Source organism: Plectropomus leopardus, chromosome 17, assembly GCF_026936395.1.
Source record: "Plectropomus leopardus strain MGB_pleo_1.0 chromosome 17, ASM2693639v1, whole genome shotgun sequence".
Taxonomy (NCBI): Eukaryota; Metazoa; Chordata; class Actinopteri; order Perciformes; family Serranidae; genus Plectropomus; species Plectropomus leopardus.
In genome coordinates, this window is record NC_142192.1 from 31,337,326 (window position 1) to 31,358,686 (window position 21,361).

The window sequence follows — 21,361 nt, forward strand, 5'->3', positions numbered from 1 at the left end:
AAGATCATTTATCTAACTTTATACACGAGAGGGGACTGACAGCTGATCCAGCTGTGATCGTCCCCTGATGCTTCAGATAAAACGAGGTCACATTTCTCCAAAAGCACATTTTATTTTCTCAATCTTTGCACGACTTCCGCGCGTCTCTGCATGTGATCGGGAGGGAGGGACCGAGGAAAGTGCAAGTGCGGGGGACGTGGGTGCGGTTTTTAGAGATTTGGGATTTAGCCAAAGTGAAGGAAGGAGCTGAAGGTGAACCACAACTTGAACATGATAAGGCATGAAAACTCAGCTGACTGCGCTTAACGCAGGTGGCGAAGTTAGAAACTGTGCGGACGAAACGCGACTTTTGACCCAAACATGAAGACCTTGTTGCTGTTGTTTCTCTTGTGCCACTTTGCATTTTCAGGTAAGATCGCTTAATTCGATCGATTTTTAAATTTTTTTTTTTTTTTTCTTTAAAAAAACTGAAGCTGATTTCCAGCAAACACAAAAGCGGTGAGTGACGTGCGGAGGGGGTTAAAAGTAAACAGCTCACTGTAGATTAGTTGATAAGTTGCGGTCACTTTCTCGATTACACGTCATTAAAAATACATTGTCCAATGGCCAAGCTTGGATTTTGTAGATATCATTTGTTAGGTGACTAAAATACAGTGTTGATTATGTGCGCACTTCGTCCCAGATTCATAACTGTTTCACTTAACCCTTTGAAACCCGGATCGATGGGTTTTTTGTGCCGCATTCAGACGCATTTCACAAACATTCAAACTTCCGAAATGTAAGCAAATTGATTTAATTTCTTTCAAAAAGATGAAAGGAAAAAGGCAATCAGCAATTTGACAAGAAATGTCCTGCAAAATGCAAGAATCTGTGAAATCTGTAAAAAGATGAGAAAGTGGAAATAGAATTATTAGGTTTTTTAAAAACTAGGGGAAAATATGAATTTATAATCTTTAGTGTACAATCAATTTTTTTTTTTTTTACAGAAAGCGATTATGGAAAGATTTAATTCCCTAGTTCATTTCTCCCCTTGAAAATGCTATTTTTTAAGGTAATTTCCTTGTAACCTTTTATGATTTATATGTTCATTTTGGGGTCATTTCAGGTTTCAAAGGGTTTTTGCATAAAGTTTACTTTATTGGATATGTACAGAATACTCTTTATTATTTGACAAATAGACTTGTAAGGCTGCCATGTCATATTTTCTATGATTTTTACATTATATTTTACATCTTATTTATATTCATTACATCTGCATCTTATTTATATTCATTACATCTGAAAACTATAGAAAATAAAAACTATGATAATAGAAATTAATATGTAAAATGTAGATTAGGGACACACAGTGTTTTAAGATAAGGTCAGCTACAGCTTTTTTTCTTTCCATACAAATAATTTTTCAGCTCAGCTCAACCATCGACAAAAAATTGCAACTAAACAAGCTAATAAAGGCTATCAGTAATACTCAACTGATAAATAGAAAAGGAAGGGGAACATGCAGCAGCTGAAGAGACAGATGTTATGAGCTAAAAGAACAAAAAGAGGAGAAAACCAAACAGTCTAACACACTTCTTTTTTTAATTTTATAGTGAAACACACCCTGGAGTTCATGCTCACTTCCTCTTATGGAATCAGAGGCATCCCAGAGTTTGTGGCTGTTGCTCTGGTCAATGACGTTCAGATCGGTTACTGTGACAGCAACGGACAACTGCCGCTGGCCAAAACTGAGTGGACGGATAAATTCATGAAAAAGAATCCTCAGCATTTGGCGTGGTATGCCGCCAACTGTTTGCGTAATCGGCACTCCTTCAAAGCCACCTTGGAGAGTCTGATGCAGCGCTTTAACCAAAGCGGAGGTATGTTCACTTTTTTCTGATGAAATGTTTTTCATTTTTAGATTTATCTATGCTGTGTGACCATTGTTGTAGACTTTTTTTTTACTGCTTTGTTTTACTTATTTCCTGCTTTTTTAAAAAATAATTCTTATTCTTATTGTTTTAGAGTTTTCTGAAAGGCGCTGATAAATAAAATGTATTATCATTATTATTATTAATAATAATAGTTACTATTATTTTAACTTTTAGAATTAAGTCGTAATATTATGAGAAAAAAGTCAGGATATTATCAGAATAGCTAAAGTCGTAGTTTTATGAGGAAAAACGTTGGAATGTTATTAGAATAAAGTGTTTTTTGTTGTTGCTGTTTTTTTTTTTTCACAAGAGAGGGCATATTAAATTAAAAAAAATCTACACATTACCAGCAAACTATAAAACAGGCAAGAGCACCTTGGCAGCCACTGTCAACAGGTAACCTTCTGACCTGTGCTTTTACCTGTTTGAATTTGTTTGGAATATGTTGATTTCCATAATATCATATCCATTTTGCATAAAAATACCACTTTATTCTCGTAAAATTCCAACTTCATTCTCAAAATAGCCTATCAGTTTATTCTCATAAAATTCTGACTTTTTTCTCTTAAAACTAAGACTTCATTCATCTAATATGATGACTCTCTTTGTAATATTGACTTTATTCTAGAAATCACAACTTTATTCTCCTAAAAGTATGACTTTATTCTCGAAATCTCACTTTTTTTTCTTTAACGTGGCCCTAATCCTCCATCGTAGTTTCTTGAATATACAAAGACCTCTCAAATCATGTAAACTTAATTTCATTTAAAACAAATTTTGGATATTTTTAGGTAATAGATGATTTTTTGCTCTGCGCATGATTTGAACTGTTTGACATCAAACAGATTTTTTCAGTTAAAGGGCTTTTAATTTGATAAAGAGTGGGTATGTTGGTTCTCTGTAAAGGGTCAGATGTGATACCAACTAATGATCGATGTCCATGCTCTGATGTAGACTAACCCGGTTTTTGGGGTTTGTTTTTGCATTATCTCCCTCTCTGCCAGCTGTTCACATTTTCCAGAGGATGAATGGTTGTCAATGGGATGACGAGACAGATGAGGTCAATGGTAACCTTCATTATGGTTATGATGGAGAGGACATCATATCATTTGACCTGAGGACAGAGACATGGATCACTCCGAGACAGCAGGCTGTTATCACCAAACACGAGTGGGACAGAGACAAATACGGCAATACATTTTGGAAATACGCCCTCAGCCACGAGTGCGTTGCGAGCCTTAAGGAGTATGTGGACATCGGAAAGAGCTCTTTGCAAAGAACAGGTAAAATCACACGGCCTGATGTCATTTCAAAGGACACAAAAATGTCTCTTTCCACCAGTTTTTAATTTTTAATTTTTATTTTTTAATAGAGCTTTGTAAAAGTAAGAGCTTGTTCCACGTGTGATTTATAAAAAAGACTTGAGTACAAATTGTCTCATTGTTATTGTAGCATGAAATTCGCTTCAGCGGTTCATTTTTCCCTAGCTCTTCTACAACCCAAAAACATCGACACTCCCGGCCCCATATCAGCCTATTTTTCCTTCAAAATAAAAGCACTGTGGGTACTGCTTATTTTAGTAAATTATAACAATAGCCTACTTTTATTTATCCTCACTATAACAGTACTTTGTTTAACTGTACTAGAACAGTAATGTATTTAACTTTACTATGGCAGGACTTTATTTAACTTTATATTTTATTTTACATTATAACAGTATTTTAGTAAATAAAGTAAAGTAAAGTTTTATTATAACAGCAGTTTATGTAACTTTACTTTATGGCAGTAGCTACTTTCAACTTCAAACTATCAAGGTATATATTGCGTATTGAAATATAGCCTAAATATATAGTGATATTATTTTAAATCTATGTTGCCCAGCCCTACCTGGAGCAGCATCACTTTTCTTGTGCTGCTTTCAGGCGCATTTCACAAATATTTAAACCTCTGAACCCGAGCAGATTGATGCGGTGTCTTTAAAAAACATGCAAAAAAAAGCAATGAGCAACTTGATAAGAAATGTTCAAAAAGTTTGAGGAAATTAGTAGCTTAATTTTTTTTCCTAATTTTCAGGCCATTTTCATCTACTTTTGACAAAGTAGATGAAAAAAGCCCCCCAGGCTTTTTTTTTTATAAGAATTTGTGTGGTTTCAAGGATGAACACATGGGTGTGCAGGGTTTCAGTGGTTTGCGTATCCCATTAAAAATAGTTTTTGTTGGACAGTTGTGAGGTCCTACACTTTTAGGCAAGTTCAGGTTGATGAAGTAGGTCTGTAGATTTTGCAGATTATTCACTTCCAAAATTGTCTTTAAAGGTAATTTTTGATTTTTTTTCTCCCTCTCTTTCTAGAGCATCCCTCAGTGTCTCTCCTCCAGAAGTCTCCGTCCTCTCCAGTCAGCTGCCACGCTACAGGTTTCTTCCCCGACAGAGCCATGATGTTCTGGAGGAAAGACGGAGAGGAGATTCACGAGGACGTGGATGTCGGAGAGATCCTCCCCAACCACAATGGATCTTTTCAGATGAGTGTTGACCTGTACCTTTCATCAGTCGCACCTGAAGACTGGAGCAGGTACGACTGTGTGTTTCATCTCTCTGGTTTGGAGGAGGACATCGTCACCAAACTGGACAAAGCAGCGATCAGGACTAACTGGGGTAAGACTGCAATGAGAGGTGGTGGAAAATATATATAATTATCTCCATTAGATGAAGTATTTATTTCCACATAGAGCTGTACCTGACTCGGAATTAAAATTTGGCAGTTCAATATGAATATTCGCTCTGTTTTCTATAGAAAGCTTTAAAGTCAGAACGAATCTCACTCAATACAAAAGCCGGAGACTGTATCATATGAACTTGGTGTGAGCTGGAAATTGACCACTTCTTCACCATATGGTGTCTCTCTTTTCCTCCATGCTGCTGTCTGCATGTCCGCAACTGCAAAGAGGAGCGTGACAATCGAGAGCACTCACTCCGCAGCAAAATCTGGGGACCAAAACGTCCCCAGAAGTACACTGCACGGAAAAAAAAACAGCTGCTTGACTTGAAGCAATATCACATGACTTAAGGCCTCTGACTGATGATTGGAGCCTGTCACTTTTAGGGGACAGCCCTATTTCCAAACATGCATTTATTTCCAAACATGATGAGTTTGTCAATCTCAGCAGAAAGGGTGACGTGTTACATATATTGGACTAATTTTTATACTTATATTTTAATTCTATCAGTTAGGATAACATACATATCAAAGTAATCGTGAATTAAATACAGCAATCTCCGTCCAGTGTTAGAGACAAAGTGTGAATGTTCTGTTTGGGGTTCCAGTTGCTCCCTCAGAGTTTCCTGCTGGCTTTGAAGTCATCGTCGTTGTAGGATCGGTGCTGCTGACGCTTGGCATCGCTGGACTCTTAATCTGGAGAAGGAACAATCATGGTGAGAGAAGCCATTTTTACTCCACTGTTTCATTTAACATGCAGGTTTAACTCAAAGATTAAAGAAAGCAATATACAGTACATATGCGTGTGTGTGTGTGTGTGTGTGTGTGTGTGTGTGTGTGTGTGTGTATTGTATGCAGATGAGCCTGTGGTCCTTAGTCCATGTGGCACTGGCCTCCAACAGCTTGTCCCTGTCTTTAAACTGTCTGATAACAATCTTGATGTATGTAATAGGGTGAAATATCTTGGACATTTCAGAACAGCAGAAATGACAGATGATGATGATTTTCAGAGGCATTGCCGGACGATGTACGCTCAGGCAAAACCTTCTCTCGCGGTAATTTGTTACGTGTTCAAATGAGGTGAAGATATCTTTGTTCACAGCGTTCTGTGCACCACTTTATACTGCCCACCTGTGGTCTAAGTACAAAAAGACAACTTTACAGAGATTGCAGGTGGATTATAATAACTCCATGAGAATATTACACCAGAGACCGAGGCGGTGTAGTGCCAGTGAAATGTTTGTGTCTGCAGGAGTTTATACCCTCTAAACTGTTTTAAGGAATCTCATGTATAAATGTATCTGCTGGCTTAATGGCACTGAGAATGAAATAATAGCAGCTCTATCTGACATAAGGAATAACACAACACGCCACCATATTGATTTAACTATTTTTATGACATGATTTTACTTGTATGTGATGTTCTGTCTTTTCTATAAGGAACCTGAGTCTGGAATAAAGGATGTATATATATATATATATATATATATATATATAAGGATAAAAACTTTTAAAAAGTTGCGTGAACTAGGTGATGCTGATATATGTTATAAAGCAAGAATCTGTGAAATTTATTCATATAATATTTATGCAAAATGTACAAAATAATAATATTTGTATTATAGTATTTAGTAAATTCTTGATTTGTAATCACATTTAATAATTCTCTTGTGTGTTTTTCAGGATTCAGACCTGCAAACAGTAAGTTTTCTTTTATTTATATCTATCTATCTATCTATCTATCTATCTATCTATCTATCTATCCTACACTGAGTCTTTGCTTTTTATGAAATAATTGATATTCTGACATCTTTGGGCCTCAAACACTTGTCATATGTTAAATGTAAACTCTTAATCTGAAAAGTACCTTTAGCTGTCAAATAATTGTAATGAATTACAACACACGCTTAAGTAATTAGTTACATTGCACTACAGCTGGCAGATATGGAAAAAATCAAATATAAAAATATTTTAACCAAATGCCTGGATATCAATATTTTTGCATAAAGTAGAGTTGACTTTTGGTGCTTTCGCAAAATATTAACACAATGCAATTTTTGATAAATAATCAAATATTATAATGTGGCTTAAGACAAATAATAATGTTTAATGACGAAAAATGCCCACTTGGACCCAAGGATGAAATGATTAGAATTTGGTCGTCATTGGTGACACAAATCTTAAAAGTGTGTAGATCTTTTGTGCTGCTGGTAATTGTAGTCTTTTTTTTCCCAGCAGGATAAGACAAACTTGTTAAGTGTGTTTTTATTCACTCACCAAAGAAGAAGAAGAAGTGATGCTGCTGTCCAGCTGTTTCTGCAGACTTTTTCTGGAGCACTAATTATTCTTTTGCCTCTTTATATGATTCGGTAGTGGGCAGTCGACTGTCTTTGGGGGTGATCAATAGGTGATCTTAGGTTGTCAAGTAACAATACACTAATGAAGAAACGCGTAACATTGTGTCATGAAATAAAATACTAATTTTTAGTGCTCATATGTAAATCATGAATTGGCTCAGCCCCAAGATAAATCACTGACCTGCTTGTGCAATATAAAACCGCCGGGCATCTTCCCTGCTTTTTTTTTTTTTTTTTAATTCTGTATTGCACATACATAATATCTTTATATCCCTTTCATAGCTGCCGTTAATTTTTTTGCTATTGTTCATGTTCACTGTTTGTTAGAATCTGTTCTTTTCTGAAATACTGCACCTTAAATTGGTAGTGTGTGTGTGTGTGTGTGTGTGTGTGTGTGTGTGTGTGTGTGTGTATGTAGTCGAGTTTGCATCAAACCTATCAAATGATTTTTATTTGTTTAATGTTGAGTACAAAGTACTTTTTTGTCTGTTAAGGTAATGTGTCATCAGCCACTTAACAAGAAAATATTAAGTTGTGATTTCATGAGCAGAAGCTACATGACAGAGAAGGACAAACAAAATATTTTTTAGAGTAGGAGAGATTTTAAATGAATGACAGTTTTGTCTTGATCAGTTGGTAAAATCATACAAATTATGCTGGGTAACTTAAAAATGTAATGTAAAAAAAAAGAATAAATCTATTTTTGTAATCTGCATTCACTTTCAGTTTTGAGGTACTATTTTGCATCATTTCATTTCATCATTATTTTACTGTGGTTTTACAGAAAAGTGTTAAAGGATGAGATCAGCTGCAAGTTTTTGTCATACAAATCATTTTATCTTAAAAAATATCACGTTTAAGTGTTTATCACTATATACAATAGTTAAAATTAGCTCCAGCTCGACCAACTACAAAAAGAGATAAATGTAAATATCAAAAATAGATCTGCATTCTGAATAATGTGACTTTTGATACTTTAGATACATTTTGCCACCAATACTTTTGCACTTTTACTTAAGCAGTGTCTTAAATCCTGGACTTAGACCAGGTATTTTTACATTCTGTTGTTGCTATTTTACTTAGGTTTATATAGATAGATAGATAGATAGATAGATAGATAGATAGATAGATAGATAAACCTAAGAATAAAATATAATGTAATAAAATAGCAACAACAGAATGTAAAAATACTCTTGTATTTGGTACTGTTTTCTATTACATTTGCTTTCTTGCAAATCAAGTTTAAAAAGAAAAAAAGCTCTCTCAAACTAACTGACTTGCAAAATATATTGCGTATATATGTAACAGGTTAACTTTTTTAATTACGCACAGGTTCGACGTCATCAGCGTGCGTCTTCCATTTACTCCGCTGTAGTTTTGGGAGAAAAATGTTAACAAACATCGAGCCGTCGCTGTAACGGGATTTATCTGTGTCGGGAAAAAGTCAGGAGAAGAGCAGGAGGAGGGGAATGCGGGCGCGGTTGTGTTTTGGGGAAAAAGAGGCCAACTTTTGATACGAGAGCTCAAAGTATTTGTTAGCATCTGTTAGCGTTTAGCAGTGTCGCGCTGATCAGTGCGTCATTTCATGCTGCGTTTCTGTTGGTTGGTTGGCAGGCGTTGGTCGTAAAGGCATTTCCTAAATTTAAGACGCTGTCAAAAAATATTTCAGGCTGATTTATGTGTATAATCGCACGGTCGTCGTCTGTTTGATGATGGTCATCCTTTAAAGCGCACAGAGTTCACCGCTGATACCTGCTGAAGTGAGTTACGGGTGACAGTCGCGTGTCTGATCACCTGTAAACAGGAATTTCTCTTCAGTTTAGGATGAAAACGGGCTGGAGCACGCGCCCTGCTCCAGGTGAAACATTCAAATCTCCTTTAAACCAGGAAACAGTTTTGGACTGAAGAGAAAGTTTAAATCAGCCGACTCTGCTTTGAGCTCCAGCTCTGTTTACTTTTTCAAAAAAGATGAGTTTATTGCTTTTGCTGCTCTTCTGTCACGTGTCATCTGCAGGTAAGAAGGCATTTTAATCTCTCACATTTTATTTGTTTCGCACTATTCATACAAAAAGACCGAAGCACAAAGTGGAGCTAGGAAACGCAACCATAAGCGTGGAAACACCAGAGGCAGAAAAAACTCTTTAAATAGAAAGATACAAATAAATAAATACGTGAATAAATAAATAAATATATAGGTGACTATGTCACCGTTATTGGTTTTTCAGGGCCGATACCCCATACGAATTACTATTAGTTAATGAGACCGATAACTGATGTTTGGAACCGATGTGCGTTTGCAATAAAAATAAAAAATAATTTTGTCAATATTTAGAATTTTGAATGTAACAAACTCTAACATAAGGCTTTGTTTAAATGCTTTTAGAACATGTTTTATCATTTATGTAGCATAGCATAATTATATAGCAAGTTCTCTGCAACTTTGTTTTTTAGTCAAGTGAAAATTTAATTTAAAAAATGAATAAATAAAAATAGCTCCCTGAGGTTTTACTAAGCAAAAGTTGCTCCCACGCTGACACTTTCACTTTTTAATTAATTAATATTATCAGTGATCATTAAAATAAACACGCGTAGGATGCTTGATTGATGTAAAACTACATAAAGCAACTTTAAATGGGTATTTCATGTGAGTCATAAGCAATTTAGTAAACAGATCTTGTTGCAAGTGAGAATGTAAGTGCTGTAAGTGTTCAGGTGAGATTACATTTCAGGAATACCATAATGGGGTGTGACCCATAAGTCCTTTCTTTATAGACACTGGCAACAGGCCATTTAATGGTTGTTGCTTAAGACACAAATACCAAGGAAATACATAGACTACTAGGAATAGGGCTTTGGTATACCCTTTTTATTTACAGATCAAATTCTGCACTAAAGGAGCAACCAGTTATCTACGACGGAAGAACAGGGACATGTTAAGGGGGAAAAAGTCAAATTTTGAATTTGAATTTGAATTTCAAGAATAAAGTCCTAAAATATAAGAAAAATGTTGTGATATTACAAGCATAAAGTCATACTATTACATGAATAAAGTCATAAAATCATAAGAATGAGTGGGAAAGTGGAAAGTTGAAACTTTACAAGGAAAAAACATTGTAAATTTTATTAGGAAAGAAGTAATAATTTTACAGGAATAAAGTCATGTTTTTATGAGAAAGGGGATATTATATTATGGAAATAAACTCTGTGCTCTCCCGTTATAGTTTGCTGGCAATATGTTTATTTCCGTAATATATTATCCCCTTTCCCATAAAATTACAATTTTATTCTTGTAAAATTATGACTTGATTCTCGTAATATTACACCTTAATTCTCATAAAACTACAACTTTATTCTCGTAATATTATTATGTTTTTCTCATAATAATATGACTAAATTCTCAAACTCTTTCAAAAAAAAATCCTTAATATGACCCTAAAACTCTGTCGTAGTTAACCAACAGAATGATGTCAGAAAAAATGCACATCTAAGACCTGAAAATCTGTTTGTCCCTCAGTGAAACACTCCTTGAGGTCTTACTTCACGGCATCCTCAGGGGTCCGAAACCTCCCAGAGGTTGTGGCCGTTGCGCTGGTGAATGATGTTCAGACCGGTTACTGTGACAGCAAACTCAAGACAGCAATACCCACACAGGCCTGGATGGAAAAACTGATAGACGGGGATCCGCAGTACTGGAGGTCGTACACAGAGTCGTGTACCATGTACCAGCAAGCCTTTAAAGAAGAATTTAACCTGTTGAAGAAGCGCTTAAACAAAACTGGAGGTACGTAAATAATCGTCCTGAGTACAGAGTCACACATACACATTACTCGGTGTGTTGACATGCACTGTTTAGTCAAGCTTCAGTTTTAGCTCAATTAGGCCGTTTAATTGGACTGCTGTCTTTGTCCCAGTATACAAGCACTGGGGGACAATCCATTTAGGAAGTCCGTCCACTAACCCACTGCAGGTGGAGACATGCCCCCTTTCATCTAGTTGCAGTAAATGTATATTATTATACAGTCTCTGATATAGACTGAATCAAAATAAAAGCTCTTTATTTATAGTAACTTTGGGGTAGAAAACTGGCGCGTCACGTACAGATAATCAAACGGCGCTGAGAAAACTCTGCCCTCATTGATTAGTTTTAAGCCACCTTAAAAAAAATCAGTACTTTAAGTATAGCCTATTCTACATTTAGAATATGTTTCACCACTTTACCTTGCTGTAAAACAGCAAAGTAAAATAAATGAATAAAAAAAGATAAATAAAATAAAATAATAAAAACATTGATTTGAAGCTTTTAAATGGCAGAGTTGCTGGTTTTCCACTGCCTCCATCAGCTGCTGTGTAACATAAAGAGGAGGGAATATTCAAATAACGTGGACACTTAAACTGATTTTGATGTTTTAAGGTGGCGAAAATGTGTTTTGCTGCGGCCCCGTCCCCAGCAAGACATCGCTTAGCTTCTGTGCTGCCGTTGTGGGACTGTACTTTCTTTATCAGAGGAGGGGGGTGCCTTGAATGTGACTTTCTTATTTAAAATATATATAAAATACCAAACTACCAAAGCAGCATCCTTGACTCTGAGAAACAGCATCTGACTCTCTGAGACGTTCACACCGTTCAGATGATGATTAAGTGGCATTCATTCAGCCAATAACAGCAGGAGGTCGTTTTGGTGTCTGTGGATCACTGTGTAAAGATGTGATATCAGCTGGGAAGAAATGACTGTGATCTCACGCTTTGCTGAAGTCTCCGTCTCTCGCTCTGTCTCTCTCAGGTGTCCACATTCTTCAGAAGATGCACGGTTGTGATTGGGATGATGAGACTGGAGAGGTTCACGGATATCAGCAGTACGGTTACAATGGAGATGACTTTCTAACGTTTGACTCTAATACAGACACGTGGATCGCTTCAAAACCACAAGCTGTCATCACCAAACATTTCTGGGACAGGCAAAGAGATAAAAATAAGTTTTGGAAAGACTTCTTCACCCAGACTTTTCCTGACTGGCTGAGGAAGCACCTGAACTATGGGAAGAGCTTTCTGCTGAGAACAGGTACGATCACGTGACCTCATGTAGATCCATGATGGAATCACAATGTACACAATTATTTTAAATTTCTACTGTGCAGTTATCGAGGGGATAATGCCTGAGAGGGTGTCCATTATCAGGGATTAACGGCAAATTTGGAGACGTGCATGTTGGACTCTGCTGAGGTCATTATTTACTTATTATGGACACCTCAACAGGAATTATCCTGCTTATACCATGGTCACTTGCCAAAGGAGAAAAAGGCTATTTATTTATATTTCTGTTCCTTTTGTAATCAAAAAGTTTTTAATCGGCCAACAGTCATAACTTGGTTTCCCACATAACATCTGAGGGTTTGACTGGAGCAATCATTACCATCCCATAGCGCACGGACGTGTCCGCTCCAACATGCTCCAGTGCGCGGACATGTCCAACAACCTGCTTCAGTGCGCGGACATGTGCGACAACCTGCTGCAGCGCAGAAATGTCAGACAGCCCGCTCCAGTGCGCGACATGGCCAACAGCCTGCTCTAGCACGGAAATGTGCAACAGCCCGCTCCAGCGTGTGGACATTTCAGACAGCCCGCTCCAGCGGGAACGTGTGATAGCCCACTCCAGCACGCTAAAATGTCCAACAGTCCACTCCGGCTGGAGCAGCTTTACAAGCTGTCTGGCTCCTGCGAGGCTTTCCAACAAAACACCTGTCATTGCACGTGACCAATACGCACGGAGGTGTGTATTCATAGCGTCCATACCACTGATTCATCACATGTACCAACAGGCGGACCGCGGTCCGGATCTGGACCAAAACTTCATCCTATCCAGACCCGTGGCCAAGTTATTATTATTATTATTATTGTTAATAATAATATATTGTTGTAAGTCCAAAAGTTGATGTAATTTTATTTCTCTCTCTCTCTCTCTTCAGACCTCCCCTCAGTGTCTCTCCTCCAGAAGTCTCCGTCCTCTGCAGTCAGCTGCCACGCTACAGGTTTCTACCCCGACAGAGCCATGATGTTCTGGAGGAAAGACGGAGAGGAGATTCACGAGGACGTGGATGTCGGAGAGATCCGCCCCAACCACGATGGATCCTTCCAGATGAGCGTCGACCTGAACGTTTCATCAGTCGCACCTGAAGCCTGGAGCAGGTACGACTGTGTGTTTCATCTCTCTGGTGTGAAGGACGACATCATCACCAAACTGGACAAAGCAGCGATCAGGACTAACTGGGGTAAGACTGAGATCAGATGTGATGGAAGTTGTAATAAAAAGGTTATTTTTGCTTAATTTAATATAGTTTGATTTTATTTCATTTTATTGTATTTATTTATTTTTTGTTTTGTTTTGTTTGTCCACTGAAGTTGGACCTGGGTCAGTTAACTCTTGACTCTGATTTTTAGTTTTCAATCCTCACTTTGGGCAAGCAGAATGATTGATATATACAACTTTGTATCCTCTCCTTTATCTTATTTTTGTCATTTTTGTAAGTAACAGCTTTGGTGGCTATCGTCTGGCTATAACTGGCCTAATTTTCCAGTTAGAGAAAACACAGTACCTTCTCTCCATCAGATGAAGCATTTATTCCCAAACATGCGTTTCTTTTTTATTCTTGAACATAATGTTCTGTAACCTGCTTCACATCCACAGGCTGGCTGTTACACACAGATTCCAGGTTTATACAGTAAAATTGTGTGTAATAAGGCAGCCTTAAAGGATGAATCCTGAGCTCCATCAGAACTGTTTCATTTCAAAATTCAGTTTAAACTCACAGCCCACTCAGTTCCCCCCTTTTGATGGTAGATTTCACCCATTTCACTCAATATCAGTTCAATATCATTTAAAGCTCATGAGCCTTGAAGAGAGAGAAATTGGCCTATTTAATACACGGGTGTCAATGGCATTGAAAAAGCATCACTTGTGCATTTGATGGTGATTACCATAAGGTTTGTTTGCATAGGAAGGGGGCAGTTTTTCTGAGAATACCTTCATGCTCGTGCTACAGGCTCAGTTTGCATGTTTGCGCATGCTTGGTGGATTGCACGCTGTCTTTTTCTCTAATTTGCACGGGTTTAGGGGCTGCAAAAGTAGCACAGTCCTTTTGGTGGATATGTTTCAAAGTGTTAATGTTCTGCTGTGGCTCCAGTTTCTCCCTCAGAGTTTCCTGCCGTTGCTGTTGTTGGAGTCGTTGTCGGGCTGCTGCTGCTGACGCTCGGCATCGCTGGATTCTTCATCTGGAGAAGGAACAATCAAGGTGAGAGAAGCCATTTTTTCTCCACTGTTTGATATAAAATGCAGGTTTAATTCAGTGATTAAAAAAGCATTGTATGTAGTCTGAAAGGATTAAAAAAAGTGCGAACTGGCTCAGTAACTTTACCACTAAAAGAAGCTTCATCTATGGTTTAAGAGCATGCTCTCCCACTTTCTATTTAAAGAAAAAATCTGTGAAATTTATGCAAAAAATGCAAAATTGTAATATTAGTAATATAATATTTAATAAATTCTGGATTTGTCTTCACATTTACCAATTTTCATTTCTGTCTTTCAGGATTCAGACCTGCAAATAGTAAGTTTCCCTTTATTTATATATTTTCAAAATACTTTAGTGAAAGCACTAGACTGAATCTCTGCTTTTTATGAAATAGTTGACATGCTGACATCCTCAAACACTTGTCATATGTTCAATGTAAACTCTTAATCTGATCTGAAAGGTTCCTTTAGCTGTCAAATAATTGTCATGAAGTACAACGTGCATGTTAAATAACTCTTAATCACATCTACAGTACTTGAGTTTAAGTAATTAGTTATATTCCGCTCAGGCCGGCAGATATGGAGAAAATCATATGTAAAAGTATTTTTACTAAATACCTAAATATTGCGACAATATTGTATAGTTGACGATTGATGCCTTCACAAAATATTTACACCGAGATTTTTGATAAATAGTCATCAGTAATGTGGATATAATAATTAAATGGGATATGTAAAATAATAATGGTTAATAATGTCCAGTATGAACTCCAATAAGTCAGTCCACCTGTCCACATATTAATCTGTGGCATCAAAACTGTGTATATTTATGTATGTTCTTGTATTTTATTAATTTTCCCCCAACAGGATAAATCGAAGTCGTCAGGTGTGTTTCCGTTGACGCACCAATAAAGTTTATTGAAGTGACAGTCAGAGCCGACAGAGGCGTCACTGAGGAGGAAAATCCTTCAGGAGCAACAACATCTGGAGAGAAGTGATGCTGCTGTCCAGCTGTTTCTGCAGACGTTTTTTTTGTCACACTTATTAGTCTGGGCCTTATTTGGTTCATATTATTAGACACTAAGAAATCATCTGTTGTCGGTGTTAATCACTAAGAAGTCAAGCACTTTAGTTGTCACATCATAAGACGTGTCCACTCTTGAAAAAAAATAATGAAGACCTTAAACACCAGCTGTACACTCCTGTCGCTCCATTGCGTCACATATACATATACACACACACACACACACACACACACACACACACACACACACACATATATCACTCAGCGGGTTTCCATTAGCGCTCAAATTGCGCAAATTGAATTTGCAAATATAAAATACGCCTGATGGAAACACGTCAATTTCGTAAAAACTCAAATATATCACAAAGAAATGTTTTTATGCATGAGATGGTATTTCAGGCTATTCAAAAATACCGTACGTACCATACGTGGTCACTCCCACATATGAGGGGCTCGCCTTTTTATGATCGCTCACATAACACGCCTACGTGGCCTTTAATTGGGAAATAATGAGGTCTAGTGCGGTGGCTGCAATAGAAATAAACCTGCTAATGTTATGAACATCCATCGCCAGAATGTTTTTTGCGAAAGAGGAAGTCGCATTAACGTCACGCAGTGGCAACGCAGTAATCTCACGATTGTGTTTTATCGACATTAAAAGTATCGCTCAAGTTTTGCACAAATCTGAAACCTGACTACTGACCTGCTTGGACAATATAATCCACATCTTGTGGATTTAAATATATTTAAACGTATAAGCTAACTTTACATTTCCTTTTTAGCTGCTGTTTACTTTTTTGTTGCTATTGTTCATGTTACCTGTTTCTTTAGAATCGGCTCTGAACTGAAGTGTACTGAAGTGTACTGTGTACTGACGTGTACTGTTTTTATCACTCCTGTTAATGTCTACGTAGGAGCCAGAATGAGTATGAAGCGTCTGTTGTTTATTAGTTGGTTAGGCAGCTCACGTGCTTTCGGTTACTTTCACTTGGCGGTACAAAGACAAAGATGGTGAATCTGGTTTGACTTTTTTTTGGTTACTGTTAAACAAAAAATGTTACACGTTACACCACGTTACGCCATGTTAATATTGTGTTCTTATTTAATTTTGCTTTAGTTATTCCAGTTTCCAGTCTTCTCATCATTAAAACATCAGAGTCAGCAAGAGTCTTTATAGATTTTTATAGAGTCACAGTTACGTAAGTAAGCCTGCTTAGCCACTTTCACCAGCAGCGTTTTTATCAGTGGTAGTCGCTATTACCTTGGTTGATGAAAGTTGGAAGGAAAACTTTGGAAACGTTTTTTTATTTGTTAATTTTTGAGTCTGTAGTCATTTTTTTTTTAAATTTATTTTTAAAATCTGTTAAGGTTTGTTGTTCATGTGTTATCAGCTTACAGAGTAAATAAATCGGAAATATTTAAAGAAAATATTTCAGTTGTAAATGTATGAGCAGAGGCTCGATGACCAAGAAGTACAAACAAAATAAATATATATATATATGCGCGTGTGTGTGTGTTTGTGTTTGATAATGGTGGGAATCAGCATTTGGGCTGACCAGTATCGTCTGATCCTGATGACGTGCCAGTATTTTCGGGCATCCCTACTTTAAATGATACATGTCTGGATTTCTGGCTTCACACACATTATAGCAGTGGTGACTGTAACCAACACACAGCTATATATAAATGATTGGTAATTTTAGAATTTATGTATTATGTAATTTATGTATATTGGTGCCATGGGTTTTCTCAATTAGATCATTCAGAAGACACATTTTAAATCAAATTTAAATGTGATTTGTCAATATAAAAATGTTTTGTTTTTGTTGGGTTTTGTGTTTTTAGATGGTATTTGAGTTCACATGTTTGACAACAATCAGAAGCAGAAAAAAAGTTTTAATGGGGAGAGTTTTTTAATATAATAATAATAATTCCAAAGAAAATATTTGCAATGCTGGCTGGTTTTGCTTCTTTAAATGATACGGGAGTTTCACCCCCCCTCCCCGCATCAATAAATGTCGAACAGTCCCTTGGAGAGCCGCAGCAGAGACACGCCCCTCGCAGTGCGCGAGGAAAGAGCTGCACGCTCAGAGGAGGACATGTGGCGCAGCTCGGTGATTTACCCTCATGTCCTTATGAAAACAAGATGAAACGGCTCCTATTGCTGCTCCTCTTCTGTCACGTTTCATCCTCAGGTGAGATCACATCTCTCGTTTCTCTAGTTTCTGTATTTTTCTCCTCCGTTGCTTCAGGACCGCTAATTTTTCCTCCTCTAGGATGGCGAAGGAAAGTCCCGCCTTCTCTCTCCCTCTGATTGGCTGCTATTCGTGTCAGATTGTTTAGTTTCGGGTATGAGGATTGTGATTGGTTAGGTTTAAGGTAAATAGGGTTAGCCAATCAGGAGTACAGTAAGGCGGGTCATGCCTTCGCCATCCCAGGAGTAATAAAAACTATCCTGCAGGCACAGATGAAGTTTAGTTTCACTTCCGACATGATAAAACTGTCTATATTTGGCCGCACTGATTATATCAGGCATTTCACACCGAGATGTGTCCTGTGCTTGTTTACTTTTAATAGAGTTATTAGAAACGTGCTCAATTTACAGGAAACGAAAAGCCTACCAATAAGAACAGGACTTTACTATTTTTTTATTTTTTGACTCACACTTGTAGAACTTAATCTAAATGCTCCTACTCAACAAACTGATAATTTCTCATAATAATGATTGTAAATTGACAAATCGAACATATAGAAAACAACAGGTAAAAATAAGGAAAAAAGGGGGGAAAAAGCAGTTTATAAAAACGAAGCAAACTTACCCTAAATTACCCTAAAATGAGCAGGAAATTAGAAAAAAAGGTTATGAAAAATTACCAAACAAATAGCATAAACTTAAAAAAAAAAATAAAAATAAAAACAAAGCATTATTATTATTAAAATTTTTATACATTCTTCTCTGCAACACTTACAATTTTCTTGTATTTTGAGGGACTTTTTTTAACCTAATTACTGATGACCTTTTCCCCGTTATTTTTGAAAAAAATCAAACCAACGAGCTCAAGTTTCAGAGGCTTAAATGCTTGTGAAAGGTGTACAAGAAAACTGAAGATCCAGGTTTCAAAGGGTTAAATGTGGAATTCAGTTTCACATGGCTTTCTATGTAATTTAACATTAAATTTCCCAACTTCTCCCTACATGAGAACATGCAGATGAAAAAACTTGAATGTCTGTTTGTCTTCCAGTGAAACACTCCATGAAGGTTTTCTTCATCGCGTCCTCTGGAGTCCCAGAGTCCCACAACTTCCCGGATGTCATGGCTGTGATGCTGATTGATGACGTTCAGGCGGGTTACTGTGACAGCAGAATAAAGACGGCGATACCCAAACAGGCCTGGATGGACAAATTAAGAGAAGAGGATCCTCAGTACTGGACGTTGTACAAACAGGAGTGTACGGCGTACCAACAAGTCTTCAAAGATGAATTTCTCATTTTGAAGCAGCGCTTGAACCAAACCGGAAGTATGTAACTGTTTTTTTTTAAATTCTGAATACGCAGACTCAACAGAAACATTACTGAGACTGAGAGTACTGGATGCTGCTTTACTACACTGATACGGTGTTTCTGTCAATCCCAAAATAACCACCAAAGATCATAAACAAGTTTATTTCCACAAGATTAGATAAGAATAACTCGCAGCCATGTCGAGTTTACGAAAACACACTTAATTTAATTTTTTTTGGCTCTCCCCAAAAACATATTTTTTCCTGTTCCTGTGTTTAAAGACTGGCGGAAATTTGAAAATTTGACAGTTTCTAAACAGGATAAATGGTGTCATTTTGGCTATTTTACTTTGGCGCGCCCTCAGGTTTAGTAAGCATTTTCTTTTTTAAATAACCATACACTTTAAAGGAAAAAAATCACCAAAAAGTCTGAAAGAAAAAAAAATTGCCCAAAAATATAAAGAAAAAAAACATTAAAAATTAATAAAACCACTACAAAATGATCTAATTCTATAAATTTTAAAAGAATAAAAAGGAAAATTAAAACATGCCCTCCTAACCATCCTAACCTGCAGGCCCGCCAATACTGAATGCTGCTTTACTACACCAATAGTGTTTTTGTCCATCCCATAACAATCAGCAAAGAGCATAAACAGGTTATTTCCTGTCGATAAGATGGAAAATAACTCTGCTGAACTGCCTGCAGGGAGTTCGTCCATCATAACTCGACTGCAGGAACTTGATGATCACAGCCGTTTTACAGCTGACAGAGGAGCATTTACTGTCTACTCTGAAAGTTACAGAGCAGCTGTATGTTTCACTCTGGTTTACTGATGTCTCCGTCTCTCTCTCTGTCTCTCAGGTGTCCAGATTCTTCAGAAGATGCACGGTTGCGAGTGGGATGATGAGACCCAAAAGGTTCACGGATATCAGCAGTACGGTTATGATGGAGCGGACTTCCTGGCGTTCGACTTAAACACAGAGTCGTGGGTCGCTTCCAAATCGCAAGCTGTCATCACCAAACACTTCTGGGACAGACAGAGAGCCAGAAACTAGCTCTGGAAGAATTACCTCACCCAGCTTTGTCCCGAATGGCTGAGGAAGCACCTGAACTATGGGAGGAGCTTTCTGCTGAGAACAGGTACGATCGCGTGACCTCATGTAGATTCATGGTGGAGTAAATATGTACTCAATAAAGAATGGAAAGATTTTACAAAAACAGAAGCTGACTGATTTTTGGATTTTGGGATTTTCATTCGCTTTTTGGTAGCTCTCCATGCTGTATGGTAAATGTTTTAGAGTGCACTGGTTTTAGAGGCCTCATCGTCAGAGGAACACCATCAAGAGAGACATTTTTTTCAGGGAATTCAGTATTTTTGTCAAATGCATGTCTCTTTCTGTCTCTGCAGAGCGTCCCTCAGTGTCTCTCCTCCAGAAGTCTCCGTCCTCTCCAGTCAGCTGCCACGCTACAGGTTTCTACCCCAACAGCGCCATGATGTTCTGGAGGAAAGACGGAGAGGAGATTCACGAGGACGTGGACCTCGGAGAGATCCTCCCCAACCACGATGGAACCTTCCAGATGAGCGTCGACCTGAACGTTTCATCAGTCGCACCTGAAGACTGGAGCAGGTACGAGTGTGTGTTTCATCTCTCTGGTGTGAAGGACGACATCATCACCAAACTGGACAAAGCAGCGATCAGGACTAACTGGGGTAAGACAGATTTAGTGTGCTGAACGAGACCTTCTGTTTATAGTTCTTTAAGAACCGGATGACCGCACAGGAGGAAGCGTGGACGTAAACTGCATTGACTAGTAAGCGGATGCATAAAACTGAAAGATGTTAATTCAGGTTTTTGGATTTTACAGAGAAGGCCGGTAACATGGCCGTCCCCATCATTGCTGCAGGGGTTGTTCTTGCTCTCGTCTTCTTCGCTGCCACTGGAGTCATCATTTCTAAGAGGAAGACAGGTGAGAGAGAAAGATGGAAAGATTATTTGCTTAACTGGCCTTTTCAGCTCTTTAGTTTAGTCTTTGAGTTGAAGCTTTTATGGTTGCAAAAAATGAAACTACCATCAATTCCCTACACCAGCAATACTCATCTTACAACCTGTGGGCCATATCTGGCCCCCCAACCATTTTCTAATTCACTATAAAAATAAACTGATTCACACAAGGAATTGTTTTTGTACTTTTAGTATACCTAAGTGCCAGAGTGCATAAAACAGCATCAGGTTTTTCTTCAAAAAAGTGCCAGTGAAGGATCGTCTGCACCCCGACAGAGGTCCTAGCTAAGCTAATGTTCCAAAATCCTAGAAATGTCTTCAATTTCTAGAAAAGTCACGAAATCCTACAAATGTCCTAAGATTCTAGATGAGTCCTTAAATCCTAGAAACATCCTAAAGTCCTAGAAATCACCTAATATACCAGAAACATCTTAAAATCAACGACATGTCCTAAAATTCTCGAAACATCCTGAAATCTAAGAAATGTCATAAAATCATAGAAACATCCTTAAAACCAAGAGACATCCCAAAATCCTAAAAATGTCCTAAAATCCTGGAAACTTTTTA

At 37.6% G+C, this 21,361-nt stretch overlaps 2 protein-coding genes and 1 pseudogene across 4 annotated transcripts; all 3 read left to right on the top strand.

Annotated features, from left to right (window-relative positions):
- Positions 1-174: 174 nt before the first annotated feature.
- Positions 175-7,699, top strand: LOC121957397 (major histocompatibility complex class I-related protein 1-like). Of its 2 annotated transcripts, none has more exons than XM_088089901.1 (7): positions 175-409; positions 1,593-1,859; positions 2,918-3,196; positions 4,264-4,566; positions 5,236-5,343; positions 6,311-6,328; positions 6,863-7,699. In XM_088089901.1, exons 1-7 carry the CDS (start codon positions 361-363, stop codon positions 6,868-6,870), a joined length of 1,032 nt encoding a protein of 343 aa, XP_087946027.1. In that variant the 5' UTR covers positions 175-360; the 3' UTR covers positions 6,871-7,699. The 2 variants fall into 2 exon arrangements, with proteins under 2 accessions (XP_087946027.1, XP_087946028.1); XM_088089902.1 differs by having other exon boundaries at positions 6,866-7,699.
- An 858-nt stretch (positions 7,700-8,557) lies between these two features.
- Positions 8,558-16,790, top strand: LOC121957398 (class I histocompatibility antigen, F10 alpha chain-like). Its single transcript, XM_042505960.2, has 7 exons — positions 8,558-8,998; positions 10,499-10,765; positions 11,765-12,043; positions 12,948-13,250; positions 14,163-14,270; positions 14,565-14,582; positions 15,134-16,790. The coding sequence occupies exons 1-7, from the start codon at positions 8,953-8,955 to the stop codon at positions 15,136-15,138; spliced, it is 1,026 nt and encodes a 341-aa protein (XP_042361894.2). The 5' UTR covers positions 8,558-8,952; the 3' UTR covers positions 15,139-16,790.
- Positions 16,791-17,227: 437 nt separating this feature from the next.
- LOC121957461 (major histocompatibility complex class I-related protein 1-like) lies at positions 17,228-20,525 on the top strand (annotated as a pseudogene). The gene is made up of 4 exons (XR_015779369.1): positions 17,228-17,485; positions 18,533-18,808; positions 19,653-19,931; positions 20,200-20,525. The product of XR_015779369.1 is annotated as a major histocompatibility complex class I-related protein 1-like (transcript).
- The last annotated feature ends 836 nt before the right edge of the window (positions 20,526-21,361 follow it).